General features: G+C 36.2%; 1 protein-coding gene across 1 annotated transcript; it reads left to right on the forward strand.

Annotated features, from left to right (window-relative positions):
- Positions 1 to 20,274: 20,274 nt before the first annotated feature.
- Positions 20,275 to 22,729, forward strand: LOC143611581 (uncharacterized). The gene is made up of 9 exons (XM_077085770.1): positions 20,275 to 20,544; positions 20,603 to 20,692; positions 20,758 to 20,862; positions 20,957 to 21,109; positions 21,187 to 21,285; positions 21,890 to 22,018; positions 22,093 to 22,272; positions 22,337 to 22,453; positions 22,530 to 22,729. The coding sequence occupies exons 1-9, from the start codon at positions 20,275 to 20,277 to the stop codon at positions 22,692 to 22,694; spliced, it is 1,308 nt and encodes a 435-aa protein (XP_076941885.1). The 3' UTR covers positions 22,695 to 22,729.

A 22,729-nucleotide genomic window follows, 5' to 3' on the forward strand; every position in this document is an offset into this window, starting at 1 on the left:
GAAAAAGAATCTAAATGAAGAATCTGAAGACTGAACTCCTATTGCACAAACTGAAGATAAGCCCGAACTTGCACAGCCTGAGCCTGAGACTGTACAAACAAAGCATCACGACTATGCTTTAGGTCCAACTATTCGTACAAAGTGAAAGACCATCTACTAGGATTAGTTTTGGACTGCTAACAAAACTGGTTGTCTTAGGAATCTATAATAATGTGTTGAAGAACCCAGAAAGACATGATCTAGAGATTGTGGCTGCTGCAAGAAATACTCAAAGAGAAATGCAACAAAGAGGCTGTGAGCCACAAGCTGAAGTTGTATCAGAACCCAGAATTGAAGAGATATTTGATGATGAACCGGTTGAAGTGGTTGTTGAACCTATGGTGACTGAACCAGTTATTATTGATAAACCTGAGCCAGAGGCTAGGGAGTCTGTGAAAAGAAAAGAAACTTTAGAGATAGAGACTCCCCAAGCCAAAAGACAAAAATCAGTCAAGAAGTTCTACAAAAGAAGACATAAGACCAAAGTTAATGATGAGCCAAGAGTCGCTCAGAATGAAGAACCAATGATAGAGGCTCTACATAACTTGGATGAACAATTGAAGGTTGAGGAAGATGAAGAGAGGCTAAAGAGGGAAGAAGAAAAGGAAAAATAAGATAAAGCCTATTTGTTGAGCCTTGAATATGAACCAAGTCATATACAAATGATGACCAGGGAGAGTATTGCAGAAGCGGCTGAAGGATGGAAAAGTAGAGAAACAAGAAGAGCCTTCTGGCTACAAGCTGGACATCCTGCGTCTTATCTCAATCGTCAAACTTTTGAAATATTTGATAAAATGTACAAGAATGCATTGGTTGATGATACTACAGACTTTCTAGAAAAGATCAGAAAGGAAAAAGAGGCTAAAGACAAAAGGGATTATGAAGAGTTAAAGAAGAAACACAAAGATGTGAAATTCCTTCAACTGCATGGATACAATTATAACTCTTTCATAAACCTAACTTTGGAAGAATTAAAAAGGAAAGTGCAGATGGTGAAAGACTCACATGAAGATGTAAAATGTTCAGCTAACTATGAAAGAGAGAGAAGATTAAAATGAAATTGGACAATGAGAGAGATGAAGAAGAGAAGAAGAAAACTGAAGCTGTACAATGGTTCAATGATCCTGCAAGAATGCAGACCTTGAAAGATATACTCTTACAAAAAGGAATTACTGAAGCTGAATTTGATAGCATGCCTCATGAGCAGCTAATTGTAACATATCACGGATAGCAGAGGCTGTCCTTGGAAGTTCAAAGAAAGATCATGGGAGATAGATTGAGAAGGGAAGAAGAGGAATGGGCTAAAATGACTAGCATATTATGCAAAAGAAGAGCAAAAATGATGGATTTGGTTTTGAAAGATAGAGATGAAATCAAAAGATTGTTTGAAGAATCACAAAGGAAATTTAGGAAACAGGTATCTTCAACAAGGTCCGGTGGACTTGTTGTAAGATCAGAGATAGTGAGGCCTGAAGCTATACAGAGAAATTTAAATCTGCCCGCTCATCTCTATTTTGATAAAAGATCAAGAACTCTGAGAGTCATCACTGAAGATGGTAAATAGACAAATAATATTCAGAGATGACTTCAGAAGCTTCTCAAGAGAACAACTAGAGAAAATGGCTCTGCTGGACTTGTATGATAACCAACAAAGGAATATTACTGCTAGCCAACAAAGAAATGATCTCTCTAAGTTCTTAAAGGAACAATGTAACGTCCGTAAATTTCTGATAAAAGGTTTAACCTTGTAGTGTTGTGTACACATTTCGGGCTTGACCCGACATTCTCCCGGGAGCTCCTTGCAACCCTCGTAAGCTGGTCATACTTAACTTTTCTTACAAGTTCAACCATTAGAAAGTGGAAGGGCTAGAATGTATATTGTTAATATTTTATAATATATATATATATATATATAAACCCTAACCCCTAGCATTAGTTCAATCGGCGCCCCCCTAGACACTCCCCCCTTATCGTTTTGCATGCATTCAGCCACAACCCGTCCTCCAAACGTTCAATTCTAGGTCGGTATTAGATGTCTACAACTCTTTTTCACCTTAATTCATCCTTATGGCTCGTTTATTCGTCGTTAAACCGCTTGTTTTAGGTTTACCGAGTGGCTGTCCAATTGGGCAGTTTCGAGGCTGTTTCAGCTGAGGTTTTTGCACCACAATCTTTCTAGGTAAGCCCTATATAACATACATAAAAATCATTTCCATTAGTGTTAGTTTGATTGGTCAACTAGTTGTAGATTGAAAGTGGATATTCGGTTGTCTAGAATAGTGAATTGTTGCGTTTAACGCGAGTATTGGAGTAACTAACGACCAATTTAGTTCGGGTGACCTTGGTTCGGGTTACAGGCTGTTGAAAAATCATTTTTATAAGTATGGGGGCTGAATTGGTTGTCGGTTACTCACACGGGTCGGTACAACGCGCATTTGCGTTTATTGAATAGTTAGTGCGTTGTACTTGCGAGTTACTGACCCATTTGACTCGTGTAGCGTCGTGTGGACTTGTTTGCTGTGAAATTATCATATTAGGTCCACACGGGGCTGAGTTGTATGTTAAGTGCTTAAACAACTCTTAAACGCGCGTGTTAGTATCACCTAGTGCTTCCGGGGATAATTTGGGAATTCTTTATTCCCGGGAGTATCTAAAGGTCTTGTTGGTAAACTTAAGGCCCCAGGGGGGCTGTTATGAATGAGTTTGATGAGGTTGAGGCTTTAGGTAACTCGAACCATGCTAGAACGTCTCGTAGGATAAACGAGTCCTTTCAATGTCGTTAATGATGTGGTATGTAAACCGACAGGCGTTTGAGTTTTGGGGATACTTAGGGGTCCTCTAGCTCATGGTGAATTTGTGCCTTATTTCAAGTGAGTTCATGATACCCCTTTTTAAATATTTTTACGTTTTGGGCTAGCATACATACCGTAATACAATTTTACACGATTTGACTCGTTACAACTATTTGGATGGTATTACATAGCCTTATTTGTATTTGTGTATTTATAAAACTATGAGTGGATTATATTCTATGCCTTAGGATATTTTAGACTCGTTTATGGTCATATATTCCTTAAGTTATACATATTACTTGTGCTCTAAGCTCGAGGTTGCTATTAGGCTTAGTATTGAATGCCTAGATTATCCATTATTTATGGATTGTATGTGATGATATTGTTTGGTTGGATATATGAAGTAGATGTTTGTAAGTGTGTATGTGAATGTGTATGTGTGGGTAAATTGTGACCGGGTCAAATATATTACTCGGGGAAGACCCGGGGTGAGGAGGCCCGTGTTGCATGTTTATGTCCCGGCGGGTCAAATATACTACTTGGGGATGACCCGGGGTGAGGAGGCCCGCCGTTCTGTAAATCGTGGTCGGGTCAAATATATTACTTGGGGAAGACCCAGGGTGAGGAGACCCGTATCACGTGTTTAGGTATGTTAAATCGTGACCGAGTCAAATGTATTACTCGGGGACAACCTGAGGTGATGAGGCTCGTGTTGCGTGATTTTTGTATTATTAAACTGTGACCGAGTCAAATATATTACTTGGGGATGACCCGGGGTGAGGAGGCTCGTGTTGCATGATTTTGTTGGTTTTTGTTAAACTGCGGCCGGGTCAAATATATTACTCGGGGTAGACCCGGGGTGAGGAGGCCCGTGTTGCGTGTTTGATCAAGAAAAGATACTTATTATTTTATTTATTTATGATTTGATTAAGAAGAGTTATTTATGATTTAATTGACTTATGATTTGACCAAGGAAAGTTACATATCTATTTACTTATGATTTTCTCCTACATTTTTATGCTTATGGGATTAAATTGTTTAATGAATGTTACTTATCAAAAACTTGAACTCACTCAGCACAAGCTGTCTTTGTGTGTATGTTAGATTGACTTCAGGTTGAGGATTAGAGATTTCCGCTTGGACGTGCTAGAGACTACTCAGACGGTTGAAGGCACATCTAGTCGAAGAATTAATAACGCAAACTGTTTCTTTTAATTAATTACTATAAGCATTTAAATTTTGGTTTTGGGCACTTTTCTTGGTTTTTGGGAATTTGATGTTTATTATTCCACTGTTTAATTACTCTGAACTGATTTTAATAAGGTGAACATGTTTGGTTTTGAATTTTTGAGAATTTTTAGATATTACCAACTGTAGGATTCTCGAGGTTTGGGGTCTTACAAACAATCTGAAAAAGGATTTCCATTCCTTTACCAAAAATAGAGAGAGGCTTATACAAAAGCAGAGAGGGAGAGAAGGAGGAAAAGAATGAGTGATGTCAAACTATCTGAGCTCTCCCTCTGGGAGTACAAGAAAGCAGGAGCACTCAAAGCCAGCAGCTCAAGCTCTAAAAAACAAACATTAAGAGAGTGTTTGGCAATAAGAAGAGAGATGCAGGAGCCTAATTCACATGTTCAACAACATGGACAAATTGTTCATCTTACTTATAACAGGTAGAGTCACTCTTTATCACTCAGGAACTCTTTGGGAAGAACAATTGCAGTGATTGAACATGATGAAGAGTTGCATTAGAAATCTCAAAAATTGTGACAATTGTGACAAAACCAAATACACCTTGGTATTCACAAACCGAATAAGCGTTTAACGGCTTATTGCGTAACGAACGAACGATTAACCAAACGGGTCTGGTTATGACCTGGATATCTTGGGGGACCATCTATAAGTGATATACGTATATTATGGCCAACATATTGATATTACGGCCTTAGTACGATAACAAACCAGTTAAACGAAGACATGCACGTTTAACTACCCGTTATGAACTTAAACGCGATAGATAGTTACAAAACAAGCATTGTATCATTCGTTAAACTGAAAAAGAATTACAAAACACTTATTGGGAATGTTTTAAGTGATCCGTGAATATGTTTTTGATTTTTAAACAAATAGTATATTTTTCTAAATTTACAAGAAATTGGCCGAAAAACACTCTTTTTCGCACTGTTTGTCGTACCTGATATATTTTTCGCGCCAAAAACCGAACCTGAAATAAATTTAGACTCGGGATTTAACATTCGGGCACGTAAAACAAGGCAATTGGGCCAAAATAAGGCCCAAGAGGGCCCATATACTTAGCGGCCGCCAAAATTGATTAACCCACCACCTTAAACTTTTTTTTTATTTAACCAATTTAATAGATATGTTACACACACTTCTGCAAGTTTTTAGACGTCCAAGCTCTGCTCAAACAAGTACAAGCCGAATCCTAGGTGATTACCTTCATTTTAGTTAATATTTTGCTTGATTAAATCATGTTTAAAAACATATAAACATAGTTTAATTACCAAAAATCACTTCTAAACATGCAAAAACCCTAAAAATTATTCAAAAACATATTTTGATCCTACACATGGTTAGGAACCTGGTTTGATAAGTTTTTTGGCCATAAACACGGATTAGAGGGTTTAAACGAATTTTTTACCGTTCAAAAGTTCGGTTTAAAGCCCTAACCGAAACCCTAAGTTCCAAGGCTGCCATATTGATGAAACATGCTTGGTTTGTGATATAGGACCTGTACTTAGCTAATATAGAAGCACAATAACCCGGAAATTGGATTAAGAGAGCGAAAACGGGCGAAAACCGCAAAGGTAATGCCGAATTGCTCGATTACGGGTTGTTTAGGATTCGATTCTGATGTGCATATTTTTAGGTTATAAAATTTCGCATGGACATCAGGGACCGTATGAGTGAGTCCCTGTCCAAATTTGGTAATTTTTCGACCATCCAATAATATTTGGCAAATTTATTACCGAATTGGAACGCTTATTTTGGCAAAATACTTTAAAATCTTGAAAAATATGAAATTTTGTGGGTAACTCAGATTTGGTATAATATGATCACATATGAAATTTAGGGTCATTTGGAAAACCCTAGCTATGTTTTGTGGATTCGCGTTTATTCGAGTTTTTATAGTCATTTTTGGATCGAAAAGGTAATTTGGGAAAAGTTTTAGATTCTGGAAATTTTACTTGTTGTTTAGGGGAGTATTTTAATCACTCATGAATTTTTTCGGATTTTTAAGAAATCGTTTGGTATAAACGGACAAATTTTCGGGCTAAATATAGCATATAAAATAATTTTTTATAAATCAGTAAATAATTCCAGAAATATTTTTATAAAAGTCTAAATATTTTAATTAATGCGTGGCTAAATTTTCATAATTTAATGAATAATGGACAATTAATTGTGCTAATTTGAAAATTAAACAAATTCAATTCTGATAAAAACCGACGAGTTCGTGATTAACGAACCTGTTGGAATATCAAAACATCAAAAGTGATCAAAAACCATATTTTTGGACTAATTAAGTAAAAACGAACTTTTTGTGAGAAATCCGGACAATTTGGGTGAATTGTGCATGTTTTTCTCCAAACCAAACTGAATAAACGGAAATGAGCTCCGTAGCGAATCCAGACCCCTAATTTGTGGTCTTCATTTATAACTTAATCATTTTATCAACCAACACGTTTACCAAGCTTACATCCCCATACCTGTTTTCTAAACGCGTAAACGAACAACTTGGCCCAGATGGTGAAACGGGGAAACTGAGCCAAGTTCGGTTTTAAGTATTAGACATTGAACAACATCACAATCTAAGCCTATTGGCACTTTCTGGGTGTAACAGCTATACCCAGATTAGATATACAGCCCAGTTTAGTATTGAGATTATAATAATATTAAAATATTAATATTATTATAATATTCATTATATGGACTAATTAACGAGTCAAAACAAACTGCGAGCTTACACCGTACCTCTGTACTGGATCTCTACTAAACCTTGAGTTTAATGACCCCACTTTTAAATTGTTTTTATGAACTTTTTGGGTGAAAAACATGTTGATACATATCTATATACTTGGAGTTGTTAGATGATGGGAATTATCTAAGTGCTAACACACAAAAGTCCCCACGAACACATTGATTAACTTCGAGCCGGTGGCTTGTGAATAGTACTATTGGTTTGACACGAACACAAAAGTCCCCACAAAAGTCCCCACGAACACAGTGATTATATCTCGACTCGTCCTCGAGTCATCACTAGCATGATATCATTTGAATTCTCATTCTCCATTATCTCACATCAACTCATTCGCACAACTTACCCATCATCTCGTAAAGTTTCATCTTTGGTACTTATAGAATGTCTTCCCTAAGAATTCATCATCGTGATCAACGTTGTTTATCTGCTTCTCACGTTCGTCGTTCGACTACTAGAATCGCCAAGGAGTTTGTTGTTGTATGCCATTAACCAACCAACAGCCAATCTCGACAAAATTAAAATACACCGAACAAGAAATCTTATACTAACTCATATCCATTAAAATATTATTTAAATCATCTTTTCTCATTTATTTCCATATTCTCAAACTATAAATTATCAAGTGTATTTCAATCATTACTCTCAACTTTAAACTATATATATATTTTATTACCACTTGTGTTTCCTCATGTTACTTTTCATAACTTACTTTTCATTTTATAAGTCTTAATCATTAAAATTCAATTAATGTAAATTTTATTAATACTAAACTAAATTTTTTTCATCCCCCAAATTAATTTCCATTATCAAATTAAATCTCCCATTAATTAATTTAACTTTTATTATTAAAGTTGACTTTTTGATTTAATCTCAATCATAAGTATTTCAACTCCCTACTTTGATTTTGATACACCTTGAAAATTTTAAACGTATTAAATGATAAATTCGTAGTTGTTAGAATAGTCATAGTGGTTCATGCATTTCTAGCCTCGTATTTATCTTATTTTATTATATTATTTAACATATTATTTTTGTTATCACGATTAATTTAAAATTTGTTATTTACTTGAATTTTCATTATCGATAATTCAATTTACATATTACCTAATATTTATAACAATTTGTGAAAAGGAAGAATCCACGAATTCCCAACTTAATCTATTTGATATCTTCAATTACCCACATTATATTTTATTCAATTTTAAAGATTTAATTGGAATAGAACTATCTCAGTGATTCGGGAATATCCGCTTCCCAATTTAATCTATTAATGATTTACTCAAATACATATATTTTCGCATTTTCATTAATATTTAAATTATTAATTACTAATTATTATAATATTTTAAAATATTTTAATCAAATTAATCTCATTCCAAATTCACAATTTGAAAAGCTATAACTTTATTTCAACTTCTCTTTAATATCATAAGTTCTCAAATTAACTATACTCGACTCATCAAAATTTTCTTAACTATGTTTGAACTTGTACTCTCGATCTTAAGAATTTCATTCCTAATTAATACGATTTTAGAGATTCCACGTGCTATTAACTATTTTAAAATTTGTTAAAAATTAAAATTCTCGCGTTTCATCTCCTGAATAAAGTTTCTTATATCAAAAGTTAATTAGGATCTTGTACCTCTATTCATTTCCTTATTCTCGACTACCACGACTCATAAGAACATCTGTTTTACGAAATTTGTTTCCTGTTCAACCTCCAAAACTCTTCTTTTATAAGCAAAAAATGTTTTAGAACTTACGTTGTTTTATTAATCAAACTCGAATATTTATTGATTATCTTCTGAATTTATACTTAAATTATCAAAACATTTGCTTTCTTTTAAAAATTTTAGTTTTAAATGTTTTGTAATCCACATGATGAAACGAGTTATGTGGACCATCCGAAGATAATAGTAATTATGGTCCAGGACATAATTATCCAAGTCCCCGCATGGAAATCATAACGCGTACAATTGTATGTCATGATTTAGAACCTAAGGTAGCTTGGGTAACGGTACGAATGATAAGATGATAAGGACATAGTGGATACGCCGCTGGTACATCCTATATATAAATGCCCTTATCGGATTGTCATTTGAAGCGTTGCTTCGGTTATAATAAGTTCTATGTTATGATATTTTCTTTAAAAGTTTAAATTGTTTTCAAAACGATAATGTTTTAGTTTTCCTTAATTTCGGGACGAAATTCCCTAAAGTAAGGGAGACTGTAACATTTCGGATTTTCCAAACTGTTGGTGCATTTTGTGACCGTCGCTATGCAATTCTGATCAGCGGAAACGAAGTACGAAGTTATAACAACTTCGCCGTAGGCGAAGTTGTAACAACTTCTGCCATAGGCGAAGTTAGAATAACTTCGCCATAGGCGAAGTTATAACAACTTCGCCTACTGAAGCCCAGGCCCGAGAATGTTTTATATATATATACGTGTGTCTTGTTTAAGTTTAGTAATCCAGAAATTAGTGTGTGTTTTAAGCAGTTTGTTTGTTTGGAGAGAGTAAGAGACAAGGAGAGTCGTGTGAGACGACCCGAGGTAGAGCTCACCTCGGGTCAGTCGTGTTTTCTGTTTGGTTACGGTATGTAACGTGTTTTGATTATTATATAAGAATCTGCAGATTTGATTATCCCGTTCTTGTATTTGTTCGTGTATTTGTTCGTGTACGTGTTTGTGTTCTTCATCTTTACACCGATAAACGAGTCTAGGAGTATTCCGCACTCCTAGACCTCGTGCGGATCTCGTATCGATCGGCGACGCCCCAGGGGGACTTACATGTGGTATCAGAGCCTTAGGCTCTTATGCTATGGTTCGAGATCTGCGTTTTGGTGTTTCTGGCACGTTTCTGATCATTTCTGGCCGATCAGCGCCGCAGGCGAAGTTATGGGATTCAGGCGAAGTTGCCGTCACTGTTCGTAGGGTTTCGGCGATGTTATTGGCCAGGCGAAGTTAGCAGCCAGGCGATGTTATTGGCCAGGCGAAGTTAGCAGCCAAGCGAAGTTATGGCCAGGCGAAGTTATTGGGGGGCGAAGTTGACTTTTAGGCGAAGTTAACGTTAGGCGAAGTTAACGAGAAAAAAAAAAAAAAAAAAAAGAGTGTTTTGGAGTTTTCGTCTGTATGGCCAGGTGTACACGATTATTGTGAGACCGGAGATGTTGTTCCGTCAACGAGTGAAACTTGTTATCTCTGGGTCTTACGTGTGAACAAATACGTGTCAACTCTGGATATGGAGTTGAGTTTGTGAATGGGATATTGATTGAAACTGGATATTGACACATATTTGGGTGTTTGTGGGCAATGAAATTGTTGTTGTTCGAGGTTGACCAACTGAAGAAAGTCAAATTGAACTGAAAGTTTTTGTCATTACTGGATTGCGGTCAGAGCATATTATTTATGTTATTTTCAAGGCGTTCGAGAATTGGATCCTGAAACATGATGCTTATTTATTAGAGTGAAAATTCTGGAACAAGTTGGATTTAATCGGGAACTAAAGTGTTTATGTTCTTGATCGTTATCCCTGGTGATTGAAGATGCTTCGGATTAATTAATGGTCATGTGTTAGATTCTGTCAAGGTGGTTTTGTGATGAAATTGATCACTTGATGTTGAGTAGTTGAAGATTAAACCTTATCGTATGCCGACGAGTTGGTGAAGTTGTGGAGGAAGCCCAACTTCACGTGTTGGTGAAGTCAGATGGACTCACGTGATTGGTTGAGATGATCTATTGGCACGAGGATGCATGCATTTCAAAGACCTCAATCGTTATAGTCGGAGAAGCTTACACTGAAGGGAAGATCTGATATGGAAGACGATGGGTGATTGGTAGATTTGTGAAGCTACATGACAGATTCAGACACGGCTGGTTGACTGCAAACAGAAGATCATCAGTTAAGAGGGGGACTGTTGGTGCATGTCGTGTAACAGATGATCTTTTGTGTTTGTTAGAATTGAGAGCAACGGTCAAAGGGGAGACTGTTGGTGCATTTTGTGACCGTCGCTATGCAATTCTGATCAGCGGAAACGAAGTACGAAGTTAGAACAACTTCGCCATAGGCGAAGTTATAACAACTTCGTCGTAGGCGAAGTTGTAACAACTTCTGCCATAGGCGAAGTTAGAATAACTTCGCCATAGGCGAAGTTATAACAACTTCGCCTACTGAAGCCCAGGCCCGAGAATGTTTTATATATATATACGTGTGTCTTGTTTAGGTTTAGTAATCCAGAAATTAGTGTGTGTTTTAAGCAGTTTGTTTGTTTAGAGAGAGTAAGAGACAAGGAGAGTCGTGTGAGACGACCCGAGGTAGAGCTCACCTCGGGTCAGTCGTGTTTTCTGTTTGGTTACGGTATGTAACGTGTTTTGATTATTATATAAGAATCTGCAGATTTGATTACCCCGTTCTTGTATTTGTTCGTGTACGTGTTTGTGTTCTTCATCTTTACACCGATAAACGAGTCTAGGAGGATTCCGCACTCCTAGACCTCGTGCGGATCTCGTATCGATCGGCGACGCCCCAGGGGACTTACACAAACCCGTATTCCTGTACATTTAACCCAACCCGAAACATTTTTTTGTTATTCAAAATCAAATATTTGTAAGTATTTAAGTTTCTAATGTTCACTTTATACCCTTCCTACTTTACATAATGTCCATTTTCTTATTTTATGCATAAAAGGTTCATTAATTAGCCAAATAACAAACTACAAAGACCAAAATCGTAAAAAAAAAACATCCACCCCATGGTGGCCGGAGTGCCGCGCGATGGGGGGTTCTTCTTGTGGCTGCGCGGCGCGGGGAGGGGTCTGCACAGATCGTTCACTTGATTTCCTTTCCTAGTTCGTCTTTAGCATCCAAATCGCTTATTTTTGGCATAAATCGAGTTAATTAAGGTCCAAGAAAAGGAATATAACTAAAATACATGTCCATATGCATAACCTCTTGTCCAAGAACAAAATTTATTAATTTGATCATTAAAAATATATTCGGTTTCCTAAACGAATAGATTTACTTAATATGGTCGTTTTTGCTTATTCTATATAAACACATCATAATTCTTCTGCCACGAACTTCCATAAACCCGAAATATTGATCCTCCAGCCGTCACCCTTTCTGTCCCTAATAGAAGTCTTCGGTTTTTGCATTATTGTTGAAGATACGAACATACACAGTTGACTTTGCTTACTTTTGGACCTTTGACTCTTCGTTGTGATTGATTCTTTCACTTTCTGTTGGACGACTCGCTTATTCGTTAACTCACTTATTCGTATTTATATTCGCTTATCGTTAATCTAAGGTGAGTTTATCATTCCCCTATTTTACTAAGTTCTAAACGTTTTTGGGACATATGCGTACTATTTGTATTTCATACTATATATATCTCAAACAATAGCAAATGTGTAATTGTGTGTAATTAATCAAATATACTTGTTATGTGCTTACTTGTTTATGTGTGTATTTGTGCTCAGAGAGGTCCCGCATATCCTCTTGTATAGGGTTCTCATTATTACTGACCAACGCCCGATTCGCTTGGCAGCGGTCTTATTGTTAATTGCTCATGGTTGATTTACCGGCGCCCGACTCGCTTGGCAATGTTTTAATTGAGACCTTACTTGTTCATGGTTTGATTTACTTACCGCATTTATCACGTTTTGCTTATTTCTCTTATTTATTCTATTAACATTATTTTATTGCAAAACTGGTGATAAACTCACTCAGCATGTGTTGTTGACAAACTCTGTTTTCTACGCATATGCAGGTTGCTATTAAATTGAAGTTGAAGTATGGATACTTAGAAAGACCTAAGGGTTTTAATGAAGAAAACCATGAATTTATATTTAATATATGTATTTACTTGAATTGTTTTGTTATATTTGGATTTTTGTGCACATTTGAAATAAAATAATTAAATAGATATTGTCATTTATATTCATGATAGTATCTTTGAGCTGTGAGCAATCGGATCACGCCCCTCATTTCCGCCTTAGGTTGGGGTGTGACATTAACTTCTGTGTTAAATATACGGATAAGATTCTAACCATATGTGAATAATAAATAATATGATTTCTTTAAGAGTTCATTGTTTTATTGTTTTTAATTAACAATAGAGTGACTAAATGGAAGCGTTCTAAAACCTATCCGTTACCAAACACGAATATGGAAATAGTAAACCCAAGCACCACCAAGGCCGTATTGTTCCAAGCTCAAGCACCACCAAGGCCAAAAAAATCTAGAAATAGAAGATACTTTGGCTGGCAAAGAGAAAGGAAAGGAAAAAGAGGAAGGAAAGTTGTCGTCACAGCAACACAACCAGAACCATAACCACACCCCCCACAGCCACAGAAAACTGCACAGACACCAATATGGGAAAGGATATATGGATGCCTAGCTGAGTGTGAAATATTCCAACCTGCAATCAATGACATCAACGCAGGGATGTCTATCAACCCTCCATCCCACAACCAAACAATTGAAAACCAAGGAGCTGAAAATTTCCCTAGAGAACAGACAGATGCAGCACAGCTAGAAGAATGATGGACAAGTACTTGGCAATTCCACACTATGATGAGAAATCCCTATGCACCATGTCAATCCGTAACCTCCAACTATCCGAGCACGACAACATAAATTGTGACAGAACTACACCAATACGAAGAAAAGTTGGCAGAGACAGGTCTAAATATGAATAGAGTAAATGTCGCAGTGATCGGCGATTTTGATATATTATGTGTTCATATGCTAATTTGCTATTCGTAATAGAAGATAGAATTATTAGGTTATAAGTTTAAGAGAATTTACTTCCAATGAATCTAGTTGGATTCAATGTCATATTAGGAATGGACTGGTTAGCAGCTAATAATGCTTGAAACCCATGTAATCAGAATTATGTTGAAATTCGTATGTCAACGGGAGAAACGATTACAATTCAGGGAGATTAAGTTTCTAGGCCTACAAAGTTTATATCAATAATGAAAGCGGCAAACTACCTAAGGAAGCAAGATGTAGTGTATATGATTTCTTTAATCATTAGCGCCAATGCAAAAGTGCTAAATGAAAGTCCGGTAGTATTGGAATATTCTGATGTTTTTCCAGAAGATCTAACTGGACAACCGCTTGATCATGAAGTAGAATTTAGAATTCATGTGATACTATGATCAACGCTAATTGCTAAAGCATCACTGTTATGTGTCAAAAAGATAAAGATGGGTCGATGCGTGTGTGTATCGGTTATCGAGAGTTGAATAAGGTCACAATTAAGAATCAGTATCTACTACCGAGAATTAATGATCTATTTCAAGGAGCTCTACATTTTCCAAAATTATTTAAGCTCAGGATACCATCAACTGAAAGTATAACAAAAATATATTCCTAAGACTGATTTCAAAAGGAGATATGGCCACTACGATTTTACAGTTATGCCAATTGGTCTAACCAATGCACTAGCTACAGTTATAGATACGATGAGTCGGATAAGTAAATCATATCTGAATAAATTTGTGATGTATTTATAAACGGCATACTTATTTATTCCAAAGAGTAGTGAGGACCATGCCAACACTATTGAGAAAAGAGAAACTTATGCTAAATTCTCAAAGTACGATTTTTTATTACAAGTACAATTCCTAGGCCACTTGATTTACCATGAAGGTATTCATGAGGCTCCTGCTAAAGTAGAAACTATCACAAAATGAGAAATTCCTAAAACTCCTATAAAAATTCAAAGTTTCTTAGGATTAGCAGAATATCATAGATGCCTCATTCAAGTTTATCCCAAATAGCATATTTAACGTGTAAATCTGTCAAGTTGAATAAGGTACCCAAGCAAGAAGAAGCGTTTGTAACTTTGAAGCAAAAGTTAACAAATTCCGAAATACTTGCATTACCAGAACGAACTAAGGATTTCACAATTTGTTGTGATGCTTCAAAATCAGGATTGGAATGTGTAGTAATGCAACGTGAAAAAGTTATTGCTTATGCATCCACAAAACTGAAAATTACACAACATATGATCTAGAATTGGGAGCAATAAATTTTGCCCTAAAGATCTAGAGGCATTATTTGTATGGCTGTAAGTTGACTGTATTCACAAATCATAAAAGTTTGAAATGCATTTTTGGGCAAAAGGAGCTTAACCTAAGGCAAAAACGCTGGATAGAAAATTCTTATCGAGTATAATTGTAAAATTCAGTATTGTGAAGATTAGGCTAATGTAGTAACAGATGCTTTAAGTTGTAAGCATCATGGGAAACCAAAACAAGTGTGTGCTCTCAGATTAAATCTACAAATTGATTTAATATAGAAAGTAAGAAGCGTTCATGAAGCAGCTATTACTAATAATACTTAAAGATTAAGATAAATGATAAAAAGAATTGGAGACATGTGATAATGGAGTTTGGAAATTCGAGAAAAGAAGAATATGAATACCTATCCAAGGGAATCTACGAGAAAGGATTCTCAAAGAAGCGAATACATGATGCATCCTAAAAGTGAAACTAAACATCAAAAGCCATTAGGATTACTTCAGCAATTAGAGATACCATATGGAAATGGGAATTTATTTTTACAAAATTACCTAAAAAAGGTAATGACACAATTTGGATAATTGTGGATAGAATCAGCTCATTTCCTACCAATAAAAGAAACTTTTAAAATAAAATAATTGGAACAGTGGAATGTGGATAAAATAGTTTCACTACATGAAGTTTCATTATCTATCTGATTGAGATAGTCATTTCACTTATCATTTTGGAAAAGCTTCCAGATAGCCATGGGAACGAGATTAAACTTGAGCACAACATACCATCCACAGACTGATGGTCAAAGTGAAATGACCATACAAACATTGGAAGACATTCTAAGAGCATGTGTAATAGATTTTGGTAGGACTTGGGATGACCATTTACCACTAATAGAATTTTCCTATAATAACAGTTATCATACAAGTATTAACGCTTCCCCATTTGAAGCACTATATGGACGAAAGTGTCAAATCCCAGTGTGTTGGGCAGAAGTAGGATAAAAGATACTATCAGATCATGAATTTACAAACAAACCAATTGAAATTTAAGATTCAAAATAAAGTGTTATTGAAAAGGTCTCCATGGAAAGGAATGGTTCAATTAGGAAAGAAAGGAAAATGGAATCCAAGATTTGTTAAACCATTCCAAAAACATTAAAGTTGCCATCATCAGACAAAGGATATCATAACTCAAGTATGAATAACTGAAAGGTTAGCCAAGAAGAATGGTTGAAAAGATTCGATAGACCAAATCAAAATTGCAATCTAGTCAACATCAGTAAATATTTAGAATACAGAAGTAAGGTAAATAGTTAAACACAACTAGCCAATGTGCTTAACAATTTACAATTACTTATGATGTTCTATACTATTAACTGACTACATCATTTAGAAATGTAGAGTTAAAAAGAGTCAAAATAACCACACTTAAGATCTCGAGGACGAGATTCATTCCAAGGTGGGGCGAATGTAACATCCCAAGTTTTCTAAAATATATGATGGAAACTATGAATTAAGAAAATGGGAATGTCCCACTTTGAATAAATAAGAAGGTGAGCTCATCCACATTGGTGGAGGAAGAAAAATGAAACCATTCCACCTTGGTATAAATAAGAAAGTGATTTCTTTTTACACATCGCTAGCTTACAAAACTTGTAAGCTCATTATAAAAACAGAGAGCTCATATGATAATATTCTTGTATGACAAGACACGCTTAGTGGACGGAGGGTGCGAAGCACACGACACACACTATCTTGGGGCTCGAGCGAAGTGCGAAGAGCGCAATGTGGCGCTTTGACAACCCTTCGCGCTACGCAAAATGATAGTTACGCACAAGTGACACGTGGCATGGCTAGGGCTAACTCAACAACCCTATAATTTCTTCGTGATACGCAAAGCTGTTTGTTTGTGTTTTTTCGCGATACGCGAAGGAACCCAAAATCAGCTATAAAAAGGGGGTTGATCCAGCCTTCATTCTTCGCTCATTCCCTTTCATACTCTCACACTTTCTTTATAGTATAAGTGTTGGTATAATACCTCGAGTAGCCGCAATGATACGTGGTCCGATTGATCGAGACTTTAGTACACGAATCCAAGTCTCGGCCTGAACAAGGTGAGACTTTTTTCCGTCATGTAAAGTTTTCAATCTCATGATTATCGTTAAAGCTTATCGGTTTATAGTGATTTATACTAATACATATATGTACTGCACTAGGTGGTTAATACCCGGAAGCTCATAAATAGCAAACTTGCAAGATGAGACATTCGAGTTTTTGTACAACTCACATTTACGTGAGACAACTGGTTTTCCAATGCTTTCATGATGATTTTTAAACTTATAAAACTCATGAAAGATAGTCCAAATGTTTTTAGAATGTTTTCAAAAGATTGTAATTACATTACAGTCTCTGTAGACTTACGGGATGGTTAATACTGGTATTGTGAGGCTTTATATACGAGGCTTGCCTAATAGGTTATTACACGTAACTTACTGGACAAGTGTTAACTAATAAGTAATATGACCAAAGTCACAAATACGGTCGAGTGACAAGTACCTTTCAGTAATTTGTAAGCAGACAGGTGTAAAAACATCTTAATGCTGTAAGTGTAAAATATGTTATTTACAAATGAGTATACTCATTAGTATTTCTTGCTGATCAAATATTTTAAACATATTTCAGGTGGCGTGTTAAAGACAAAGGAATGATATTTGTGGGCCTTACGGCTTAAATAAGTGGCTTATCCAAGTTTATGAAATGAAAATCATGTTGTTTAAACTCTGATAATTTTTCCTAACTACGGTCCTGATGAATTTTTCCACTGCTAAATAATAAACATCGATACCACCGATCGCTTTCACGGCTTCCCTCCCGGGGTATAAGGATGGGGGGTGTGACTAGAGGTGCACAAACTGGTTTAAAACTCAAAACCGGTTTGGGTTGAAACCGGCTCGGTTTGGTCAACAAAAGTCAAAACTGGTTTATGATCGGTTTCGGTTCGGGTTGAAACAGGTTTCTTGACCAAGTTTGATCGGTTTCAGTTCGGGTTTGACCGGCTTTTGCCCGGTTTTGGCCGGTTTTGGTTCGGTTAACCGGTTTGGAACCGATTTTGGTACAAAAAACTAAAAACCGGTTCCGAACCTACGGTTTCAATCGATTCCATACCGGTTTCTACATAATCGATTTCAAACCGGTTCGGTTTCGGTCCAATTTTTGGGTCGGTTCGATTAACCGTTTATTTGCCACCTCTAGCTGTGGCAAGTCCCCCCCCACCCCCACCCCATCCCTCCGATGCAATGTGAGAGGTGCCCCTCACCCCATTTCCACCCAAGGCGCCTGCGGATGGTGTTCCTGACGCTTTGGGTGGGGAAAGCGCCCCACTACGCACGGTTTAATAGAGAGCGAAAAGGGCACTAGTTTTGAAGGGAGGGTGAGGGGATATAGATTAGTGTGTTGAACAAGCTATCTCATGTGTTGGAGGGTGATGGAGGCGAGTAGCACACTTGTCATATTTTCTTGAAACGCTTCACCAATCTAGCTTTAGGGGAAATGATCGGAAAAGTTTTGTAGTGAAAGGGGGGGGGGGATGGTTGAGGTTGGGTGAAATGGAAGCGATTTTTGTGATATTTTGTTTAAATGGTGCGAGTATTATACTTAATATTCCACGTTTTGCAAATTTTAACTAATCAATCGACATCTAAAAATTATAATAATTAGGTGGTCGAATCTGATATTAGATTCCTTACAATACTAGCTAAAAATATATATTTTTGGTGATAGTTAGGTTCGGGGCTCTTATGGTGTGATACATTGGCTCTTACTCGCTTACTTTCTAATTTCGGCGAACCAAAATCTCTAAAAATAAGTTTGCAACTTATTATTAATATTTTTATTAATATAATAATTTTCCGGGTCGTCACCAGCGTTCGTTTGCGCAGTGTCCGCTACACCAAAAACTTAAATTTTTTAACTTGATAAAATAAAACTCATATATTTTAAAAAGTTGTGGACTATAATAACTTCACTTTATTTATTATTTTATTTTATTTACATTAAGCACGGTTACATTAGCATATAGTTAGGCTAAATTTAGTCGGGTGTCACAATCATGTCGTGGCCTCACAACTACAAAGATTAGATGGAGTATCTATGCTTTGCTTGAGCTTCATCTTCCTATTACGTGTCTACCTACTTTTTTGTGTGACAATATTGATGCCATGTATTTAGCAGTTAATTCGGTGTTTGACCAGCCCGCGAAACATCTTGAGATTAATCTACACTTTATTCAAGATATGGTTCTAGCACGATGTCTCACTACTAGATATGTTTGCACCACATCTCAGTTGGCTGGTATTTTGACTAAGGGTTGTCATCGACTCACTTTGATATTCTTATACCCAAGCTTTGGGTTGCTACACCCAACTCGCTTGAGTGAGCATGTTAGACTATTTTTAAATGTACATGTATTTAGGTGGATCATAGCCTTTTTTTTTATTTTTTTTATTTCTTATTCCATTAAAAGTAGGTGTTTGCGAAAATCAAACTGTTACCTGGAAAAGAGACTCAAAATTAACTCTAACTAAACAAAACCGACAACCATGGCTACAATTAACGTGTCTTCGTTAATCGACTTTATGTCAAACAACACTCGTTTCTTTTATCAGTATTTTGACGTGAAAGTCTAAATCTCGTCATTTCACATTTTAATATGCCACAATGCATGTGTGCTGTTTAATGTACTCGTATTTATTTTCTATATGGTTGTTTACAGGGGAGTGCACGGTTCGGTTTGGGTAGGTTTTTGGCTAAAACCAAACCAAAAATCAAAACTTTGGTTTTGGATTTTTGAAATCGTTCGGTTACGATTTTCGCATTTAATCTTGAAACTTTTAGGCCGGAAATAGTAAGTTTAGGTATAAATAATTTGCTTTATTTATTAACTAGTTTGATTAACATATCTTTGACTAAAAATATTTGAGTTGCATATTTATTAAATTACTTACAATAAAATTTAAAAGAATACAAATTTAGAATTTCGGTTCAGTTCAGTTTTTAAGGCTTTTATTACATGTAAAAACAAAATCGAACCGAAAACTTGGTTTTTAAAAAAATACAAAACCAAATAATCAGTTTTTGTTTTCGGTTATGTTTTTTTCTTTTTTTCAATTTTCAATATTTCTCAGTTTGGGTTGGGGTGTCACCTGTTTAGGTGTCCAAGAGGCGACGTGGGACACAGGGGAAGTCTGATTGGAAGTGATAGATGGTTCCAGGAGGAAGACGATGAGTCACAGCCCACACCTGTCTGTCTGTCTGTCTGTTATTCAACAACTCCTCGACACACACACCCACCCACCCTGTGTAAGTAAGTAAATTTAGAATCTGAAACCAGAACCCTAATCCACAAGAAAAGAATGATGGTGAAGAAGAAGAAGAAAATAGTCCCCGAGTGGCTCAACAGCCCCATGTGGTCTTCTTCACCTCCCGCAGTCCCTACTTGGGACGAATCAAGATCTCTTGTTGTATCACCAATCCACCACCGCAAAGAACGAAAGCCACCCACTTTAATCACACCGCCTCTCAAATCCCAAGAAAGATCTATTAGAGACGACGACGACAGTACTACTTCTTCTTCTTCTTCTTTTACCCTTGAAGACGCCACCCGTCACGCTCAATTCTTACAACAGGTTCACTCTTTACCTAACAATTTCTACTTACCAACCCTAACTTTTCTTTCAAATTCAGCTCTCAAAGAAGATCATCAATTTGGGGGAACTGCGTATGCTTGCTTCCTTGGGCATTCCAGACGCTGGCATCCGTTCCACCACATGGAAGGTGTGTAATAAATAACTAATCATCATTTCCTTCTTTATTTATTTGATCTTCTTTCATGCTTTCAGTTGTTATTGGGATACCTTCCGACTGATAAACGAATCTGGCCATCCGAATTGTCTAAAAAGAGGTCTCAGTACAAACTTTTTAAACAAGATCTCTTGATGCATCCGGTATTGCATACGCTATCATGCATGTTTCAACTTATAATAATATTCTATATTTATGCATGCCGATTGGGTTCTAAATGTTTATGTGGCTAGCTAGTCAGAAATCACAAGGAACCTAGAAGATTCTGCGTTTCCTACAAACGGTGATCAGATCATTGAGGGAAAGGGTTTACTGGCCCGCTCCAAAATTCCTCACGATGAGCATCCGTTAAGCCTCGGGAAAACTAGCATCTGGAACCAATACTTCCAGGTATAATATAATTTCACACTCGAAATACTAATAATAAATATTATATGCGTGTGTTTATAGTTTTATGTCACTTGTAGGACTATGAGATCATTGATCAGATTGACCGTGATGTTAAACGAACGCACCCTGACATTCCGTTTTTCTCGGCCGACTCAGCTTTTGCAAAAGCCAATCAGGTAACCGGAAATATTGCAATTTTTTAATAAAGTTATACATGTGAATGCCTTGTTAACTGACTGCGTGTCAGTGAACAGCTGGGCAGAAAGTTTGCTTTATGTTCATTTATTATTTAATAGCGAACGAACGTGAACAAGTTTTGTTCATTTAGTTAAATGAACGGACATGAAAATGTGTCTCGGTCGTTCATGAGCGTTCATTCATTTTATATTTGAATAAAATTTTTAAGCCCATTATGATATAGTCTAGTTTGAATAACATTTTGAGCCCAACACATTGTTGTTAACATTTACTTTTAGTTGGTTTTAGCTCAGTTATGTTCGTTCATCTATGTTTAATAGCATTCATTCATTTACGTTTCTGAACCGTTCGTTTATGCCGTTAACGAACGAACTTAAACGAACATGAACAAATTCATTTTCTAACGAATGAACATAGACAAAAAAAAACCTGTTCGTTTCATTATTCGTGTTCGATTGTTTATTTAGTCAAAGATAAAGAAGCGAACATGAACATGCTCTGTTCGTTCTGTTCGTTTACAAGTCTATTTCACTATGCGATCATGAGGCATCGGGTCTGAGTTTAACCTTTTGCTACATTCAGGACTCGTTAAAGACTATACTGATAATATTTGCAAAGTTAAACCCGGGGATACGATACGTTCAAGGGATGAATGAAATATTGGCCCCTTTGTTTTACGTGTTCAAAACCGACCCAAACGAGGAAAATGCTGTAAGTGTTATTGAACATATAAAATTATTAATGACATTATGAAAGATGATTAATGATTTGAATTTATAATGCAGGCTAATGCAGAAGCCGACACATTTTTTTGTTTTGTCGAGTTATTAAGCGATTTTCGCGATAATTTCTGTCAACAACTTGATAATAGTATTGTCGGTATCCGTTCAACCATTTCAAGACTGTCACAGTTACTAAAACAACACGATGAAGAGTTATGGCGACATCTTGAAGTCACAACAAAAGTGAGAATTTTATACTTTTATAGTTGTTTTAATGGTTTATAAAACAGTTTATTTATTTTGACAGGTCAACCCACAGTTCTATGCATTTAGATGGATTACACTTTTGCTGACTCAAGAATTTAACTTTACTGATATTCTTCATATTTGGGATATGCTTTTAAGCAACCCGGTTGGTCCTCGAGTGAGTCAACTCGGTCAACACTTTTTTCCTTTTTAGTTGTATAAGTATTTAATGTTGGATGTTATTTAATTTGCAGGAGACATTGCTTCAGATTTGTTGTGCAATGTTGATACTTGTGAGGAGACGTTTGCTTGCGGGTGATTTTACTGCAAATTTGAAGTTATTACAAAGTTATCCATCAACAAATATAGGTCATTTGCTCTATGTTGCCAACAAGTTGAATTCTCACTCAGCTCAGTGATTTTGTAGGGTTTTTTTTGTTTGTATTTTTAGAAT

The sequence above is a fragment of the Bidens hawaiensis genome, unplaced genomic scaffold (assembly GCF_021521415.1).
Source record: "Bidens hawaiensis isolate Kalapana, Puna unplaced genomic scaffold, B.hawaiensis_p1.1 tig00031738_1, whole genome shotgun sequence".
NCBI lineage: Eukaryota > Viridiplantae > Streptophyta > Magnoliopsida > Asterales > Asteraceae > Bidens > Bidens hawaiensis.